This window comes from Elaeis guineensis, chromosome 2 (genome assembly GCF_000442705.2).
Source record: "Elaeis guineensis isolate ETL-2024a chromosome 2, EG11, whole genome shotgun sequence".
Lineage (NCBI taxonomy): Eukaryota > Viridiplantae > Streptophyta > Magnoliopsida > Arecales > Arecaceae > Elaeis > Elaeis guineensis.
Genome location: NC_025994.2, coordinates 118809667 through 118828451, shown reverse-complemented (window position 1 = coordinate 118828451; position 18785 = coordinate 118809667). Strand labels below are relative to the sequence as shown.

The following is an 18785-nucleotide window of genomic DNA, read 5'->3' as shown; positions in this document are numbered from 1 at the left end:
AACCGTCCAAAGCGATAGAATTCAAACATTTCAGCTTCCTATATAACACATTTAATATTTATATGTCACATGAGAGCTAGAGTTGTCAGATAATTTCAGCAAATAGTATGCTCATCAGACAAACTGACTACCAAGATCTGCCCACATTGTGTACCCTCTACAAAAATTCTTATGCATACAAATATTCATTTCCCAAAGACCGATTTCAGTTAGTAGCTGCCAAACAGTGAAGAACCTCCTTAAATTTGATTTTCAATCACAGATTGAGAGATTTTTCTTTGTCAGAAGCTGTTACTAACAAATTTTCAAAAATAAGTTGTTGCTTTGTCAAAAGCTGTTGTAGAGCTCACAAGCCCACGGTATGGTACTTTTTTTTCATTGAGCCCTCAAAAAAAAAAATTTCTAATTAATACAGCAAAAATATGACCAACAGAAGAACATAAGAGTTTTACTTATTAAATACTTCACAACTACAGAATAATTAAAAATTAAAAAAGAATTTGCTAAGTACCTTGGCAAACATTTTCTATGGTATGACTTTGGACAGCGTGTATATAGTGCAAACTACAACTCCAAAAATTTAAAAATATATAGAATAAAATTATTAAATAAATAAATTTATAATTTTATATGAATTAAAGAAATACTATATAGATAATTACATATTATTACATCCACATCCCAACTTTATTGCTCGTAACTGTTAACACCGGTGCCATCATCCGCATTCAACTTCAAAAAATTTGAGCTACTTGTAACTGTTAACACACATGACACATATGACATATCAATCATAAATCTTCAAAATATAAATACTATGAGTAAATAAAAACTATAACATAAATTTTAATTATTTATGTACCTTCATCATATTCTTCACGAAATCAATCTTGGATACAAACTAAAGTCTCGACTGTAGATGGACTCAATGAACTCCAATACTGGTCTATAACTCTACCACCAGTGCTGAATGCCGATTCTGATGGAACAATAGAGATTGGAATAGCAAGAATATCTCTAGCCATTCTCGATAATATATGATAGATTGTTGTGTTGCTCTTCCACCATACTAAAATATCAAACTGCTTGTCCCTCATATCAGAAAGTACATCATCATCTAAATAACTATTTAGCTCTGATCTCTTTGATCTTTTCGAAGAACTTTGATTTTTAAACTGAACAAAATTTATACCAAATTTTATTTTGCTCAAGTTAAAAGAAGAAATTGAAGTTATATGACTTTGTCTATCAAAATCAGCTGTTAGCTCATTTGAACTTACAGAAAGCTGCACTCTTGTTGCATCTGCATACTCATTATAAAATTTATAAAGATAAGCATGAATCTCATCAATCTTCTTTTGCTCTCTTCCATATCAAATGCTATTTGATAACAAAACTCTATAAATATCAATTTTGATCTAGGATCCAAAATAGAAGCAATGACAAATAAAATATTACACTGACACCAATATTTGTTGAACTTCTTTTGCATCTCATTTGTCAATTGCTTTGGTGTATCATTAGTATCAATACTTCCATGCATCAATAAGGCCCTAATTCTCTAAATTTCTTTAAAATAGAAGTTAGATGTGGGATACTTGTAATCAGAAAATATTTTAATAGCATCTAGAAAGCCTTCTAAGAATTTAACAATTACATCAGCTTATTTTCATTCATCATTGGTGGGGCATATACATGAATGTTCGGTTGCATATCTATAAAAAACATCTTTATAAGTAATTGTATCAGTCAACATTTCATAAGTAGAATTCATCATGTAGCAACATCCAAAGTGAGCCCTTTTTTAATAGGAAGTCTCATATATTGTACAATTTTATTAAATCCTTACATTCAAGATGGAGATGCAGACACATATCTAATAAGCTCCCTTATGCATTCAACGATTTCATGAATTATTTTCATTCCATCTTGAACCATAATATTTAATATGTATGCATAGCATCTAATATGACTATACTCTCCATCAAATAACATTCCATGACAAAAATGATCTTGAATCCTTCTAATTATAGTATCATTTGTGGAACAATTATCTAAAGGTATATATTTTAGAATTCAATTCCCGTTCAATAAGATATTTTTCAATAGCATCTTCAATTGTAAAACTTGTATGAGGATATGCACTTTCTTAAAACTAATTATCCTCTTATGCAGAAAAAATTCAGAATCAATATAATGTGCTGTAAGAAAAAGATAATCGATTTTCTGATTTGATGTCCAAATATCAGTAATAAAATTAATCCGAGAATTTAATTTCTTAAATGCATCATGCAAATTTTTTTTTCTTCTTGGTACAAAGACATACAATGACTTCTTACTATCTTACGATCAATAACATTAAACAACGGTTGAACAGATCTCATAAAATTAGAAAAAATAGGGTGCTCAACAGTACAGAATAGAAGTTCGGCACATATAATAAATTTTGTAAGTAATTTTCTACTCTCTTCTTGATTGAATTTAAAAGACTTCACTGGATATTTTGAACTTGCTACTATAAACATTTGATTCATCAGATTCTTTTGATATTTCTTGCAAATATTTTCAAGATGTCATTTTAGATGACTTGTTCCTTCTTTAGTATTACCACTTAATATCTTTTTACAATATTTGCATATAGCTATTGGCCCATCATATTTTTTTTTCTCGATAAAATGATTCCATACTCATGATATTTTTTTAGAACCTTTATCATTTTCAATAGCTTCAACAGTATCTTCATCTTTATCATCTCCATCCCTTATATTTTGAACAGTCTCATTTTCATCCATTTTAGAATGAGACATAAATAAAATAATCTGTTGAAATAAGAACATAAATTATTAAAAAAATTAAATTTTTTTGAAGGAATACAATGATCAATATCTTAATTGTTCGAAAATAAATATGATAAAATATAAATATTTTGATATATACCAAACATCATGCAACTTTGTCGAACCGATTGTTTGCTGGTGGTTTTAGATCACAGACGCAAACAATCATGCATAGTGCTTTGTATATGACCAATATGCTAAAAGCCTAAAATTGATTAGTATGCAAAACAATCATGCATAGTGTTAAAATGATCAGTATGCTAAAACAGGTGATTAGCTAAAAGCCTAAAATGAACGATCACAACAATACAATCACGCATAGTGCGACCAAAATAGGGGAGGCTTGTAGCATGATCAATATGACATAATGACAATGAAGAAGACCAAAATAGAGGAGGCTAGAGGCACATTGGATGGAGATCTAACCGTGGCTCCGGCAAGATGTTGAAGCACAGCTGCCCAGCACGATGATGGCGGTCGATGGACGAAACACGGATCAGGGAGGGCCAAGGGCTCTTCAGCCTCTTTGACTTCGAGACTTCGATGGGAAAACTAGGAAAGTTAGGAGACAGAAGAGTGAAGAGAAGAGGAAGAGCCGAAGAGGATGGGTTTAAGGGTTTCATGGGATTAAAAGGATGGAGGTCTGATCTTGGCTCCGATAAGGTGTTGAAGCGCAGCTCCCAGTATGGTAGCACGGTAGCATGGTGTTGAAGCCTCCGCTCTCTGTCAATAAACTTCAAAACCCTAGAGAGAAAAAGAAAAGATTAAGAAATACTAAGACTTGAGATCCAAAGGAAGGGGATTCAGAGGATCCTTACCCAAAACAACGAGGTGATGGTCGGAGACAGGAAGACGACGTCAGTGATGGTCGATGACGATGAGGAAAGATAGAGGACTGATGTCACGGGCCAGAGATAGAACACGCCAAATAGGGAAGATGGAAGATCTGTCGATGATGGGGGAAGACGATGATGACGGTCGGTGGACAGAACACGGACCAGGGATGGACAATCGACTTCGACGGACGGGGAAGATCAACTTCGATGGACGACGGGGAAGAACTGAAGATGGAGAAGAGAAGAGGAAGAGCGGAAGTGAGAAGTCTGAAGAGGCGTCAAGGGCTTGAGGCAATGGGCTCAGCCGCTCAGGGCTCTTTTAGTCGGTCTGACTGTGTGGTCCGTGTACTGTCCCATTTTTATTTCGGGCTCCCTTATCGGGCTCTCTTTCGGGTTGGCAATTGGGCCTTTAGTCGGGCTTCATTTCGGGCCCGGACCCGGACTGGACCAAAGATCCGTCCGAGCCCAGTTCGAAATTAAAATAGGCCCTATTTTATTGGCCCGAGTCCGGCTTGGATGGTTTCAGACCAAATTCGAAGTTCGATCTGAATCAAGTTCGATTCGATGGATCTCAGATCGGTCCGAGTCCACTTCCAATCTTACTTTCTATTCGACCGCCCCCAAAAATACACCACGAGGACGAGGACACGTCGACAATAATTGGTTGGGGAATTTAGGTGGGATTGGTAGTGTTGAATCAGGGGAAAGCCGCGGGCGTGAACGGACCGCTTGGCCTAACCTGCGCCACTCCTTCTAACGTGCGCCCAAACCCTCGAACTCGATTTTTTATGGTTTTTTCCCTGCCACCTTCCGCCTCCAACTTGCGCCCTCCTCCTCTCACTATATTTCCTCCCTCTCCTTCCTTTTTTCTGCGTCTATTTTTTTCTCTCCCTCCTCCTCCTCCTTTCGGTGGCCTCCTTCGCTCTTTGCTCGCCACTCTCGCTCTCGTTCCCTCCGCCGCCCCCAAAACCCTAGCTTTTATCTCGGTCGGGATCTCGGATTGCGGGAGTTCTTGAACTCGTTGCGCGTCGAGGCCCGCTGATTTGAGGTGCGTGTCTTCTTGACGTCTGAAATTATTGCTCTTTTACTTGTTGATGTGTTGTTTCTCGAAGATTTCTTCTGGGTTCTGTTGCTCCTGGCAAGAAATCTTGTCTTCTCCTCTACGCAGTCCGTGTCGCATGATATGCTTCGTTTTTGTTTTGGATGAATTCTTTGATTCTGAGTGAAAAAAGCTTTTTTTTTTTTTTATTGCTGTTTCTGGAAAGTTGTTTATTTTGTCCATCAAATTCTCGGAAGATGCTGGGTTTTTGATGCAAGAAGTCGTTATTTTCCTTATTCTTGAGGTGCTTTTCGAGATTTCGTCGTTTCTCTGTTTTTCTTTGTGCTTCAAATCTCATAAATTGTCTGTAATTTGCTTTCCCCCCACCCCAAAAGTGGAAGAATTTTTGAAAAGAATTGATCTGTCTCCGAACTGCTGTCTTTTTTTTTTTTTTTAAACTGTTCATGCGTTTGATGGGGTTCATCTTCTCTCGCTTTGAAATAGAAGTTTCTGATTCATGCCTTTCTTAATTTTTTTTATTTCTTGAAGAGAGTTGTCGTCAATCTGAATTTACGAGGTGCTTCAGGTGGCCGCTAATCTTATCGTGATCCAAAAGGGGAAGGTAGTAAAATTGGGTTTCGTGAACCTGGACAAAGTTTAGGTACATAGATATGTATGGTTCATATGATTTAGTTAATTTGTTCATCGTTTCGCTATAATTTGTGCAGTATAAATCTCCCGCCCGTGGCTCTGCATCCTTTTCAGCACAGACTTTCCCTCAGCAAAAGATCATCCTGAGATCTGGGCACACCTTGGTACGTTCTGTTATACGAATCTGTTAACATGCTCTTTTTCACACCAGCCTCTTAGTACGCTCTCCTTTTTCTTCCTAGATCTCTCTGATATGCTTAATTAGATTTTATCTTGTTTCAAGTTTCTCCTATCAATCTTGTAGTCATCTCTAGGTTGATTTGTCAATCTCTTTCTGTTTCTTCTTGTTATTCTTCATTTTTTTAATGCAAGAATTCTTGGTTGGGTTTGCCTTTTTTGTATTATTTTTAGTATTTGGCTTCACCTAATTTTTTTGTATGTGCTTTAGCTCGAAAGGTTAGCTGGTTTTTGTTACATGTTTTCGCTAGAAGGGTAATTGTCTTTTTTATATTGTAATTATTTTGAAGTTTGAACTTTGAATCATTTGAGGGGAGTCCAACTGCTCTTCATCCTGTCATAACACTCTCAGTGTGTATGGTTTTGATTAGTCTATCACAACTGTGGTTTGAATGATGCATTGTCATCTATTGTTTTGTTGCTCGGGCATCATGGACCTGCATTTTCTGATCCATGGTGTCATCTCTTGGTACTTTTGGTGATTTATGCATGTAGATTATATTGAGTATACATACTGATATATCAAAATTCTCTATGAACTTCATAAAAGATACTAAAACTTTCACCTAGAAACAGGGTGGACTAATGACCTCCTTTCTATAAAAAAAAAAAAAAATGGAAAAAAAAGAGGGAAAATAAAATCTTTGTACAAAGATAACATACTGATAAAAAATGTGATGTGAGTTCTGCTTTCATTTCAGTGGAAACATGGAAAAAGAAAAGTACTAAGTATGAACAACTTAAACTATGAAATGATAGGGAGAAGTTGCAGCAGTGTAAATTCTTAAATCTTTCAGTAGTCATGCAATTCTTTTCAATCTTTTAGATTATGATTTCATTGCCTGGTTAGGTGGACAGACAACTTCACTGATTTTTCTAGATTATACTGCAGTATATTAGCTATCATGTGTTACAGTCCTTTCCCTGTTTTTGTAAACTAAGATTATGTATACTTTTTTTTGTCATGGATCTATAGTCAGTTCCATGTAATGCTTATTGTTCTACTTGCTAGATCATCATGCCTTTTTGATCATGTTGTTATTTCCTCCTGCACCTCTGTTATCAAATTCCTTTCTTGTCTTTTTTTCATTTGTTTCTTTTGTTGCAATAATAGTTGGGCATATCTGTCATATGATTTAAAATTTTCAATAAGGTTGAGAAAGTTAAGTGCGTATAATATAAATTAGAAACAACTGAAACGGAAAGTGTAGTTTTAACTTTTGGTCAAATCATCGGTACAATTAGTTTTTGGTTGGAATTCATGAAACCTAGGTGTGTTTATAATGTTGCTTGTAAAACATCATAGAAAATTTTCCCTTATCAAATTACTAAACAAGTGCCTTCAGGCATGTTTTCACATTTTCTTGCCATGTTCCCTTGCATAATGATTGCAAACTCTGGAAAGTCACATGGCAAAATGGTGTTGTAAGGGCATTGACTTTTATCTAATAATTAGATAAATCCTTCTTTTTATCCTAATAATCCATAAAGATCCTCTAAGGTGATGATTTTTAAGGATAATTGAGACATTATTTTTTTGTAAACTCTGAAAATTGATGAGTTTTTATTTTTTTGAATGTATTGAGATAAACCATGACATATCCCTGCCAGGCAGAAAGTAAATCTTAATAGCTTGAGAAGTCTTCTTTGAACTTGAGGACAATGCTTCTGAAGAGTTGAACTTGATGTAGGCTGGATCCAAGGGTCTAAAAGAGATATCTGTTAAATCTACAAGGTATCAATTACCTTTAATGGTATGCTTATTGGCTTTTTGCCAGAACTATTTCAGAGACTTCTGTTAAATTTGAAATTTTGGAGATGGAAAATTCTAAGTATAATTAAGGAGCAGATTGTTTCCAGGTTTATGTATTGTGTTTGTTGGTGTTTATAGAATTTTATAATTTATTCATTTTATGAGTTCTCTAGAGAAATTTACCATCTGAATCAAAAGTCTTCAGAGTCTTGAGTTTGTAGAGGTCCATATAAGCTTTCAATGAGTCAAAGTGTCAGACTTTGGATATTTAATGGAATTTAAGATTATTGCAAATTTTTGCATTTCCAACTCTTCTTTCTTTATTTATTGTTATTATTATTTTTGCTCTTCTTCAGTTTCTTTTCTTACTCTTGGTACATCATACCTTAGCCTCATAATGAATTTTGCAAAGAATTACTCAGTAGCTCAGTTTCCATTTTAATGTTATCTGTAAGGCCTCAAAGCATAATCAGATTGTTTTCTCGTGTCATGTACTGCTTGAACTGTTACTTTTATTTTCCATATTCTTTGGTTGATTAAGATATATCAATGGTTTGACCAAAGTGTCTATTATATTCATGCCCTTAATTCACAAAAATCTACTTTGTAGACATCCTTAATTGCTAGTGATACTCCTTTCTTTGTAGTTTGATGTTGGTCCTAGAATTATGAGGGGCACATAGTGTAGCGCAAAGCGTAAAGGACTGGCACTGGTAACCATGGTGGTGCCTTACTAGTATGATATGGTACAGATCATGGACTTATGGAATGCCTGCTGGTGCCAGCATAACATAACTGAGATGTCATACCATGTATCTCTGCTGGAGTTTATTGTGGGCATCATGGTATTAATACCTTATCTACATGATCCAGTTTTGACCGGTTGTGATATATTATTAGTTTGTTGTTTGTCGTTCTGTATCAAGCATCAAGTTACTTGACTTCTTCTATTCTAACTTAATAGCCTTCGTACCTTAGGCATTTTGCTTTAAATCTAGTTTGATTTTGTTGTGACTGATAAATAATTAAGTTTTAGGGTGTATTTGTTTTCTGATAAGAATTCCTGGCTCGTGCTCTATTTTGTTTAAAGTGTAACTATGTAGATGGAGGTTTTATTTCCTCACACAAAGGACTGGCATGAGTTTATGTTAGTTATTTGGAATTCTTGGTTGTTTGCAGTTGCACAACACACCATGGATTTAGGTAACATGTACCATGCCTATTCCCATCATGGGCCAGCATGGTACATACCTGTACTATGTCTAGATGTGGTACTGGGATGGGCGACATTCTATCAAATGCATGGCCATGGGTTTGGCCTACAGAGTGGCACTGTCCTTAGGTTAATTTTAATTTGGGCCATTCCTAACCTCTTGGTAAGAGGGTTAAGAGTTATTTTATGAAAAAAGAAACATTACATAAAAGTAATATGCAAGGTTCGAGCTCTATTAACCATGGCATTTTATGCAAATTAGTTGTTTTCTAACATACGCATCATGTAATTAAAAATAATATTTCATACAAGATGACCATGTTTATTCATGAACAGATATAAACAAACGGAAAATAACTACTAGTAACTTCTATTGGAAGTAGTAAAGTTAACATACTGCAAATAAAGCAAATTTACCGCTAAAAGTTTCTAAGACTAGTAACAACATGTTTAGACTACAAAAATACATACTGATGTACCAAATGAACAAGTTTGCTCATTTCATATTTTGAGCAACACCCAAAAGTCATTTCATAGGTACATAGATAATGTACAGCATAAGATAGCAATATTTTCAAAAGAATATACTAGGCATAGAACTATTTAATCTATTTCTTTTTTTCTTGACATTCATCTTCCATTATTGTTTCCATTTTGGATGTTGATGTATAAACTAATGATAGATATGAACTAATTGTTGGAGATCCGGTACCACTTGTTGTGGCAGAAAGAAAGAAATAAAAAAGATAATCAAATACGTAGATTAGATCAAGGTCTATCTCCACGGGGCATGCAAAGATTTCATCATGAAAGAAAATAATTATAAGAGGCGATCACACACTTTCAACTCTCATAAACCTATCTCTTTCAATAAGAAGCTCTCACTTTTTATAAAAGCTCACAAAAATCTTCAAGAAGATTCAGGCCTGCCGTAACAGGATCCTCTGATGTCTCTGGATGCTTTCTACTGCTCTCAGCTACGACACAGTTCTTAGGTCCGTGCATCCACTTTTATAGGTCAAAAATTTTTTTTAGATCGAAATCATAGTCCCGATCGAAGTCCAAAAAGCCTCTGACCATTCAATCACTTTCGCATGCTTCGCTGGCCGTCCGATCATGCAAGATCATGCCTGAACACCCTTGATCACCGTTCGATTGCGATTGTGTGGCTTTCTGGCCATCGGGTTGCACAAAAGAATGCTATAGACTGCGATTTTTGTCCTTGGACCTTGGTGGTCCACGTGTGATGCGTGGACCGTGTCTTCTCCCCACTGTCCATCATGGACTGTGACGCACGGGCATGCGCCACGTGGGGCTCGTTTAGATCGTGCGCCCATGTTAGGCTAGCGCATGCCTGGGCCATGCGTCCCGCGAGTCTGCGCGCACCTGCGGGCTGCGCCCTACTACGAGCCTTCGTGCGTTGCATCTCCGGGCCTTCACGTCGTGGTGCGCTACATTCTGGGCTCTGTCTTGGGTTTTTTTGTGTGGACCAAGATGAGGGGGCACCGAGCGGTGGAGATCGCGCGAGGCGGAAGTGGAGATCGCGCGAGGAGGAGGGGGGATCGAGGGAGAGATCGTGTGGGGAGGAGAAGGGGATTGAGAAAGAGAGATCGTGCTGGACGAAGGGGGACCATCGAGGGGGGACCGTCGAGGGTCGGGAGTGGGAAGGAGGGACAGTCGGCTGGGAGTGGGGAGGAGAGGAGGGACCGCTTGTGACGACTGTGGAGAGGAGGGGGTGGTTTTTTTTTTTGTGCTTTAATTACTTAAAAGTCAAAGTTTGGAAGGGCGACTTTCACAGTTACCCTCCCAAAGGGTGACTCTATGAGTCGTCGTGTAATAACACAACTATGAAGGTCGTCCTTCCATAGGGCGATTTTGTTTTGGCTGACTCGGTGATTTTGTTGGCTAATTCATACTCCCACGTGGCTCCAAGTGACACTTAAAGTCGCCTTACCAAAGAGTGATTTTTTTTTAGCAGTAGTTTGGTAAATACTTTTTAAGGGACATTATTTTGGTAAATTATTTTAAAAATAATGATAAATAGATAAAAAATCTGTCAAAAATTTTATCAAAATAAAAATTTATAATTTATTTTTTGGAATTAGAAATTTTACTGATCTAGAACTTGTTTTTTTATTAAAAAAAATTGGGGGGAGAGAGGTTTGACCAATGTAGCTATCCTCTGCATGATCATAAGGATCCTCACTTCATTCGAGAACATTTGATATAGAACGATATCAAAGATGGTTCAATCTCTCCCTAACATGCATAGAACCCAAGACTATCCATCGAATAAGTACATTATCTCAGCATCCTCTGAGTACGTTGTCTCAGCATCCTCTAAGCCATGTCAGATTAAATCCTCATTTAATCGACTCTGGCCATGGCTCGAACCCAAAACTCAAGTTTCACTAGGACCAGGAAAAGAAGACCAGCTGGTCGAGTTTATCATCGAGTCGCAATTCGGGTCGTTTTCGTCGGATTGGGACTTTTCTTGGTCCACTTTCGGGTTACTAGAATGCGTACCCTAAACCTATAAAAGCCCAAGCTTAAACCCTCCCTGCCCTTCATGCTCGTCGCTTCCCCATACTCTTCCTCTCTCTACGACGCTAAAGGTTGAATCTTTCTTCGGTTGCTGTAAGTTTTAGTGTTTTCTTATTGATGATCTTCTTTACCTTTCTTCTAATACTATCTTACAAAGATGATATTCGTTGAACGATGGATCGAATAAATTTTTCTCTTTTCCCAATCGTACATAAATAACTTTGGAATAAACAAATTTTTAGATTTTGAATATTGAGAAAATTTCATCCTTTTTTTTTCGAGAGTTCCCAATTGTACATAAATAACTTTGGAATAAACAGATTTTTAGATTTTGAATATTGAGAAAATTTCATCCTTTTTTTTTCCAGAACTCTCGTTAATTTGTTTTTGTTCTTGTATTCATCTAGCTTTTCTTGGGAGAAAATACAATGAAGAACGAATCAAGTGACGCTCCAAGCGTCCCTGTTCGAAAGGTTTGCTTTATTTAATCTTAAACATTTTTGTCTTTTTTTTTTATAGTTTTGTTAAAGGATTAGATTTTGTATCTCTTTTTTCACATGCTTCCATGTTGTGCAGATGAAATTTGTGCCAAAAATACCACCTCGCAAGCCTTCAAATCCTGCCGTGGTCAAAATGTCTCTAGTTATCGCAATGCAGTTTTTGATGTTGTTTCTATTTTTGGCCCCTCTTTTTCTTTTGATTGAACTTATATATAAACTGCATGTAGGGAACCACCTGAGACCAAGGATGAATTTATTGATAAGAAGCTTTTGGCGAAGCTTAACCGTGCAAAGGTACTTTTAGTTTTGTCATTGTCTTTGTGTAATGGTTTATGAGCACTGGATTATTTTATGATGGGCTTCCTTAACCAGAGCTATTAATCAGCAGGCTAATGATACTTTTGGGAGGAAAATGCCTAAGAACGAGAGGAATGGTAGAGACCAATCGTTCACGCTATGTTATTGCAAATCAGTTAGTTATTTCCTTATAAGATTGTGTCATATATTATATTGCTTGTCTTATTATTATTCTTATCAGTAACGTTTTATGTGTAAAAGCAAATCTGTGGGTGTAGATTTTCTTTTTTTTCCACTCTATTTTGTTGCCTTTAAAAGGTAGACATGTGTTTGGCATCCATACAATAATCATCAATAGAAGATCTATTTTGATTCCTCTATGAAAAGATATTTAATTTTTTAGCATAGAAATTATCGTTAAAGGATTAACCTAGTTGATACTATGGTGCAAGCAAGGATGGTAATTTTCGAATTGATATTAGGTTTCTTTGAAAAATATTATACTTATTAATAATTTTCATAGCTTTTCCCCAATACGTATATTGTAATTTTAAACTCAAAATGTATGTCATCTTTTGAGGATATCCAAGCATTTGTGAAACTTAAAATACTCAAACTGTGAGTGTTCCTCATTTTTTATATCTAAATATTTGCATTGGTCATCCAAGAAAGTAGTTTCTCTGTGAGGAAGAAAAAGGTGCACATGCACGATGACATTAATATTATAGGGTTCCAATCTTGAATACAGTGCATCTACTTGTTTAACATTGAGAAGACATCTTCAAAAGCTAATTTAAAGATAAGTTCCTTCCCTCATATTTGCCGCATTCTGATAAAGGCTATTTCACTATTACATTTTGATTTTTGTAGGTTCAGTTTTTTAAAGAACTGGTGTAATGGAAGAACTTCCCAAAAGACTTTGGAATTGTAATTCTCTGCATTAACCAGATTCCTGTGCCCTTCTCCCATTTTTCTTGATTAGTGGTCTTGGATTCTTCCCCTTTCTTATACAATATATGGATTATGTTCAGGTTGGGGTTGGGGGTTGGTGAATGGAGGCAAAGTGTGGTGAAATGCAGGTTACTTGCTATGGTAATTGTGATGGTTATTGTCTTGGTTTTTGGATATATGAGATATCTTTTAGGAGAAAGGCACACTATTGGATTTGGGCTGAATTGTGATGGTGAATGACTAGTTGAAATGAAAGGGAAAATTGAATAAGTTAGTTAGGCTGTCAAGAGGATTTGTCAGAAGATAGAAAGCTAATTGTGGAATGGTTGAATTGTTTATATTTGTGTGATTGTGGTTTGGAAATCTTATCACATTGCTTTCTGAGTGGATGACTGCTATATTGATGGAAGAAAGTGGGAATATGAGTATTTTGGATGTTGTAGGGGCAGTAAAGGTGGTGGCGTTTGGGATCGATAATAAGTTTCTTTAGCTTAGTGATTCTGTGAGGTTTTCAAAGTGCTCTTATGTGATACGCTTAAACTAAGTTTTCAAGTGTCATGTATTGGTACCATGCTGTTCGGCACTGGCAAGCGTCACACTAGTGCTTGGCATGAACTAGAGCATGGGCACAACAAAGAAATATGCACTGAAATAGAGCTGTGTCCTTTGCTGATAAGGCACCGGCATCATTAATGTTGGTCTATGTCGACTGGCATGAACAACACTTTAGACTACATGCCGAATAATGTTAGGCCATAGTGTGAAGTTGGGAAGGAGTTGGGTCAAAGCTTGATGGGTGGGGATTAGGTGGCTAGTGAGTTTGCAGAACATCTACACCAAACAAATTCAGATATTTTCATGTTTACAGAAGACTTTGAAAATGGATTTTCACTCTTTTTTTTTTTTTTTTTCTGAGATGCGACTTGGACCAAATTTAAGCTTCATGGCTCCACTTGGCAGTCTAACTCAGACAGTTTATTGAGTGATGCAAGAAGGTTAGAAAGTTTCCACCCACTAATATTGCATGATATGGGTCTCTATTGATCCGTATCAGTTTATGCAGATATATGTCAACCACCAATGTGCATGACAAACCAGTTGGTTTTCGTGTACCTACCATGCTTTTACCTGGTCAAGGTGGTATAGACCAATATGTATCAGCACTTAAATCCTTGTTTTTGGTGTCTTAAGTTTTGTCAATATTTTTAAGGAATTAAAATGAAATAGGATATTCTTATAGAAAAATATGGAGTGTCTGCTCAGGGGCTATTCAAAGAGGATGTGAGACTCTTCTGAGCATCTGCCTATTATCAAATCTTTATTTTAATCTTCTTTCTAAGATATCATAGTCTTGCATTAGGAAAATAGGTGGTTACGAGAGAATAGGAGTTGGCCAACATTAACATTGAATCCATATGAATCTTGCAAGCTAACTTCTTTAATGTTTCCAAGATATAGTGATGATTTATCTTCTTTTTCTGCAGATTTGCTTGGAATATTTAGATTATTTTTTTTATCAAGAGTTTGATATCTTTTTGGTAACATTTTTATATGTCAGTTCTGCTGGTGATTGACTGGCATTTCATGTCATGGTCATGAGAAGGTGAAGATTTTTTTTTTGTTGTAAATATCTTACAACATTGCAATGCTTAGGATCTTGCAGAAATTAACTCGGTATACTGCCTTATTTTTGTGGGATTTAGAAGGAATACTAGGAGATACGTGCTGAGCAAAAATTTATGACTTTTTTTTTGACATTTTTTACAAAATGACTTGACATTCTTTCAACTACTCTATGTGGAGGCTATGCTGTTTGAGTCAAGTAGAGTTTGCCCCCCCCCCCCCCCCCCCCATCATCATCATCATCATCTTCTTCTTCTTCTCTTTCTTCTTACCTTATTTTGTTAGATTATAAGGGACACTAGGAGATATGTGCTGAGAAAAATTTTTAGTTGTTCTAAGTAGAGGCTGTGCCGTTTGGGTCGATTAGAGTGTGCCCTGCACCAGTACTTCTTCTTCTTTTTGTTGCCTTATTTTGTTAGATTAGAAGGGATACTAGGAGGTATGTGCTAAGCAAAAATGTACGACTTTTCTTTTGACATTCCTTGCAAAATGACTTGACATTCTTTAGTTATTCTATTTGGAGGCTATGTATAGTCAAGTAGAATTTGCTAACCACACCGTTCCCCACTGCCCACCTCCCCCACCCCCCCTCCCCTTACACACTATTGGTTGCACTTATATTTGAGTCTTGCATTTTTCTTCTAGGTAGGATGCTAGCTTCAGTTTGTCATATTTCATCATGTTCTAACTGTTGTTGGTTGGGCTTCTAGTAGTGGTAAAGATGCCATTATCCTTTTGTTTGTTACATTAAATAACTCTCTTCAGTTCTGAAATTTTGGTTTTTCTTCTTTCTTTTTGGAACCGAGGTACATCCAACTATTTTATGCTCTTTTTCTTCCTTTTGCCTAGACATGTTCTTTTGTTTACACATTAAATAAATTCCTCTTCTATTTTGAGGGGGGAGTGGGTGGACGGAATCCAACGTGATGTGATGATGGCCAGTTATGTTATACTAACTGTTATGATGTAAGCAAATAACATTTTTGGTTTATGTACTGTTCAGTAGGTATTTAGAAATTTAGATTCTTCAGGGTCTCAATCCTCTGTGGTTAGATTATTTTATAACTGAACTATTGGCCTGTATTTCTAGTGAGTTCACGGTATTGGAACTTCTGGTAGCCAAGATAGCAGTAAGTGCAGGGTTCCCTAAAATTCAACAGCTGATTTTTCTGCAACTAGACCGTCTGTCAGTCTATCCTGCAAGTCTTAAAGAATAGTCCCCGAGGGATCACCTGTAGCAGCCAAAGGATTGACCAGGTGAAGTCATAGTGTAGAATTTAATCTGCCCGCAGTTAAGGATTTGTAAGAGGACAAAGCTGGAAGGATAGAATCTGGATTCTTGCTTGTCCATGAGCCATGCTAAAACCCTTACTGGAATCTAGCAAGTTGCATAGAGTTGCCTTCACGGCTAATTATATTTTTCTGCAGAAGATAGATACATTAACTCTCCACAATGGTCATGTCAATCGTAAGTTAGTTGATTCCTTATATTTATCTCATCATTGCAGGTGCTTCATCAAAAATCGCATTTGGAAGTGGAGGTTCCTCACTAGCAAGGTCATTTCCCAGAGGTCCTTTTTCTGCAAACCAATATCAAGGTCTCATTTTTAGCTACCATCTTCTATTCTCATTCTCTTTCCAAGCCTGAAATTTTGGGCAGCATAAACGGTCTGACCCTTTTTGATTTTTTTTTTTATTAACTATAATAGATGGTTTTGAAGCATCAGCCCCGAAGATAGAAAAAGAATATGCTGAACCTTGGGTGAGTGATCGGAGCACCATTTTCACTTCTTTTTCCTTGGTATCCCCTCTGATATTGTTCACCTCTCTGGTTCTAATTGCAGGACTACAGTCACTCGTATTATCCCGTTGCTCTTCCTCTCAGGAGGCCCTACTCAGGAAACTCAGGTAAAATTTGATTCAATAGTGCTTATATTAGAATGCTCTATTATCCTCACTTTAATGCCACCTATTTCATTTCAGAAATTCTTGATGAGGAGGAATTTGGAGAGGCTTCTGCAAGCTCAAGTCTAGATGAAGCTCAGATCAATCCAGCTGAGGAGCTTAGACTGCTGGTTTGTATTTCTGAATCTGATAGCATCTATTATATTTGTTGCTTGCACTTTTTCACACTAGAGCAATGGCAGAAAAAGAGTGAAGAACCACATATGCTATTTTTGCAAATGCCTTCAACTCTTCCAATGATGAAGCAGCCTACTGCAGAAGCAGGCACCAAAGATAATATTCATAAAATTGATCGTGCATTGAAGGGATGCAAATTAGAAGATCTTCCAGGAGGCTATATCGGAAAACTAATGGTGTACAAGAGTGGAAAAATTAAGATGAAGATAGGAGATGCACTGTTTGATGTGAGTTTGCAGGAATCCATTATTTATCAAGCTTGTTTCTCTTTCATTCTGTTTTTCAACAGTATTCTATAGAATTGAATCTTCGTTTTATACAGGTTTCTCCTGGCGTGAAATGTGTATTTGCCCAAGATGCTGCAGTGATTAATACTAAAGAGAAACACTGCTGCATCCTAGGGGAGATTAACCAGCGTGCTGTGGTAACCCCAGATGTGGATGCTCTGTTAGACCAGATAGATGATGTTGGCTCATCATAGAGGCTTGTTTCAGTTTAAATACTTTCAATCAATATTCAATTAAATTTTGAAATAAACTGGACAATATTTGGGTATCATTTATGGCAAAAAAGCTTCGCAATAAGTGAATGTTCTATGATGGAGTACTGCTATGCAGCTCAAGTTTTTATTATGATGATGCTAGTGTTTCCAAAACAAATGCTGGCATAGGAAAGTTTTACTTGTTTTCATTAATGAGGAGCTGAAAAGTAGAAGGCAAAATATTCTGAAGTTTAACATAGGAGAAAATTAGAGGCATTTTGAGAACTTTTCATGTTTGAGTTGAAATCAAGATCAAGTATTGTATTATCTAATGATTTCATTTGTTGAATGTCTGAGTTGCTAAATTACTTTTTTGGATGAGACGGGTTCTTTTCTCAAAGCTAATTTTGTGAAAATGCTTCATTTTTTATGTTGGAGTTGTCAATCGATGCCTTGAGTAGCAAAGCAGCTTGTCTTTTCGTTCTTTTTTCTATTCTTCTTTTTTCTGCTTTTGATAATCCCTTTGCTGTCTTCTGAAATTTATCTAGAGTTCACTATCCTTAATTGAGAAAAATATAACTAGCTGTGGTTAATGTATGACTTATTGAGGTAACGAGGATGTTGGACAAGCTGTTTAGATTATTATGTGGTATTGATTTAGCTGTTGTTATATTTGAATATGCCATGTTCCAGTTTAGCTTTTCTTATAGTGAAGAATATTCAGTTATTATTTTAGCTTATTAGCGATATGGTTATAACTGTAAATGTAAAACATACTGTTTCTAGGTTTCAGCTCAACAAAATCAATATCCATTGGTTAAATATCCTTTAAAATATATTGAAAAAAACTAACCATGTCGACCGTTGTTTTTCAGGATGCAGCATTGTTATAATGAAGGATGATTAAATCTGAAAGGATATTTCTCTGCAAATTCGAGGATACGTGAATATGGAAGAAAACAACTCGATGATAAGATGTTATATATACTGCATTGGCATCAAAGAATCAATGAGAATTAGATGTAATCTGTGTTGCTATATTTCATGAATTGCACCTCCAAGTGGACTGATATTGCTAAGACATGTCACTTGAATCTTGACTAATTTTAGGAGAAAATTAAAGAAAACACCAAAGGACAGAGCATAACAAACGTCACAAAATTGTGCTTCTTACTTGAGCTATGATGGTTTTAGACTCCCTAAGATATATGGTGAATGACCTAGCAAAATAGCTTCCTTTGATCTTGAAGTCACAAGCTTTCTCCTTAAAAAGCATTTACCAAACTATTGCTAAAAAAAAAATCGCTCTTTGATATGGCGACTTTAGGTGCCATCTGGAGCCACGTCGGAGTATGAATCAGCCAACAAAATCATTGAGTCAGTCAAAAAAAAAATCATCTTATGGAAGAGCGACTTTCGTAGTCGCATTATTACACGACGACTCATAGAGTCACCCTCTAAGAGGGCGACTGACTATGAAAGTCGTCCTTTCAAACTTTGACTTTTAAGTAACTTAAGCGAGAAAAAAAACCACCTTCTCCTCCCCACAGTCGTCACAGGCAGTCCCTCTCCTCCCCACTCCGCACTCCCAGCTGACTGTCTCTGCTTCCCACTCTCGGCACTCGATGGTCCCTCCTCTACAGTCCCCCTCCTCGCACGATCTCTCCTTCTCAGTCCCCTC

General features: G+C 36.5%; 1 protein-coding gene and 1 pseudogene across 9 annotated transcripts; one reads left to right on the top strand and one right to left on the bottom strand.

Annotated features, from left to right (window-relative positions):
- Positions 1–687: 687 nt before the first annotated feature.
- Positions 688–1543, bottom strand: LOC140855380 (zinc finger BED domain-containing protein RICESLEEPER 1-like; annotated as a pseudogene).
- Positions 1544–4477: 2934 nt separating this feature from the next.
- Positions 4478–18144, top strand: LOC105039834 (uncharacterized). Of its 9 annotated transcripts, none has more exons than XM_073253027.1 (15): positions 4478–4721; positions 5262–5334; positions 5441–5527; positions 8001–8198; positions 11518–11583; positions 11687–11745; positions 11838–11904; positions 11999–12044; positions 15990–16079; positions 16191–16243; positions 16326–16389; positions 16465–16556; positions 16629–16850; positions 16946–17047; positions 17980–18144. In XM_073253027.1, the coding sequence occupies exons 4-15, from the start codon at positions 8097–8099 to the stop codon at positions 17995–17997; spliced, it is 981 nt and encodes a 326-aa protein (XP_073109128.1). In that variant the 5' UTR covers positions 4478–4721; positions 5262–5334; positions 5441–5527; positions 8001–8096; the 3' UTR covers positions 17998–18144. The 9 variants fall into 9 exon arrangements, with proteins under 9 accessions (XP_073109128.1, XP_029119664.1, XP_073109127.1 ...); XM_029263831.2 differs by having other exon boundaries at positions 16946–17106; XM_073253026.1 differs by lacking the exon at positions 17980–18144 and having other exon boundaries at positions 16946–17207.
- Positions 18145–18785: the final 641 nt, after the last annotated feature.

Coding starts and splice junctions, on each gene's coding strand:
- LOC105039834 (XM_029263831.2), top strand. CDS start 8,097: ATGGTACAGATCATGGACTTATGGAATGCCTGCTGGTGCCAGCATAAC. Junction 11,746..11,837: donor AATCCTGCCGTGGTCAAAAT/GTCTCTAGTTAT, acceptor AACTGCATGTAG/GGAACCACCTGAGACCAAGG. Junction 16,557..16,628: donor CTGAGGAGCTTAGACTGCTG/GTTTGTATTTCT, acceptor GAGCAATGGCAG/AAAAAGAGTGAAGAACCACA.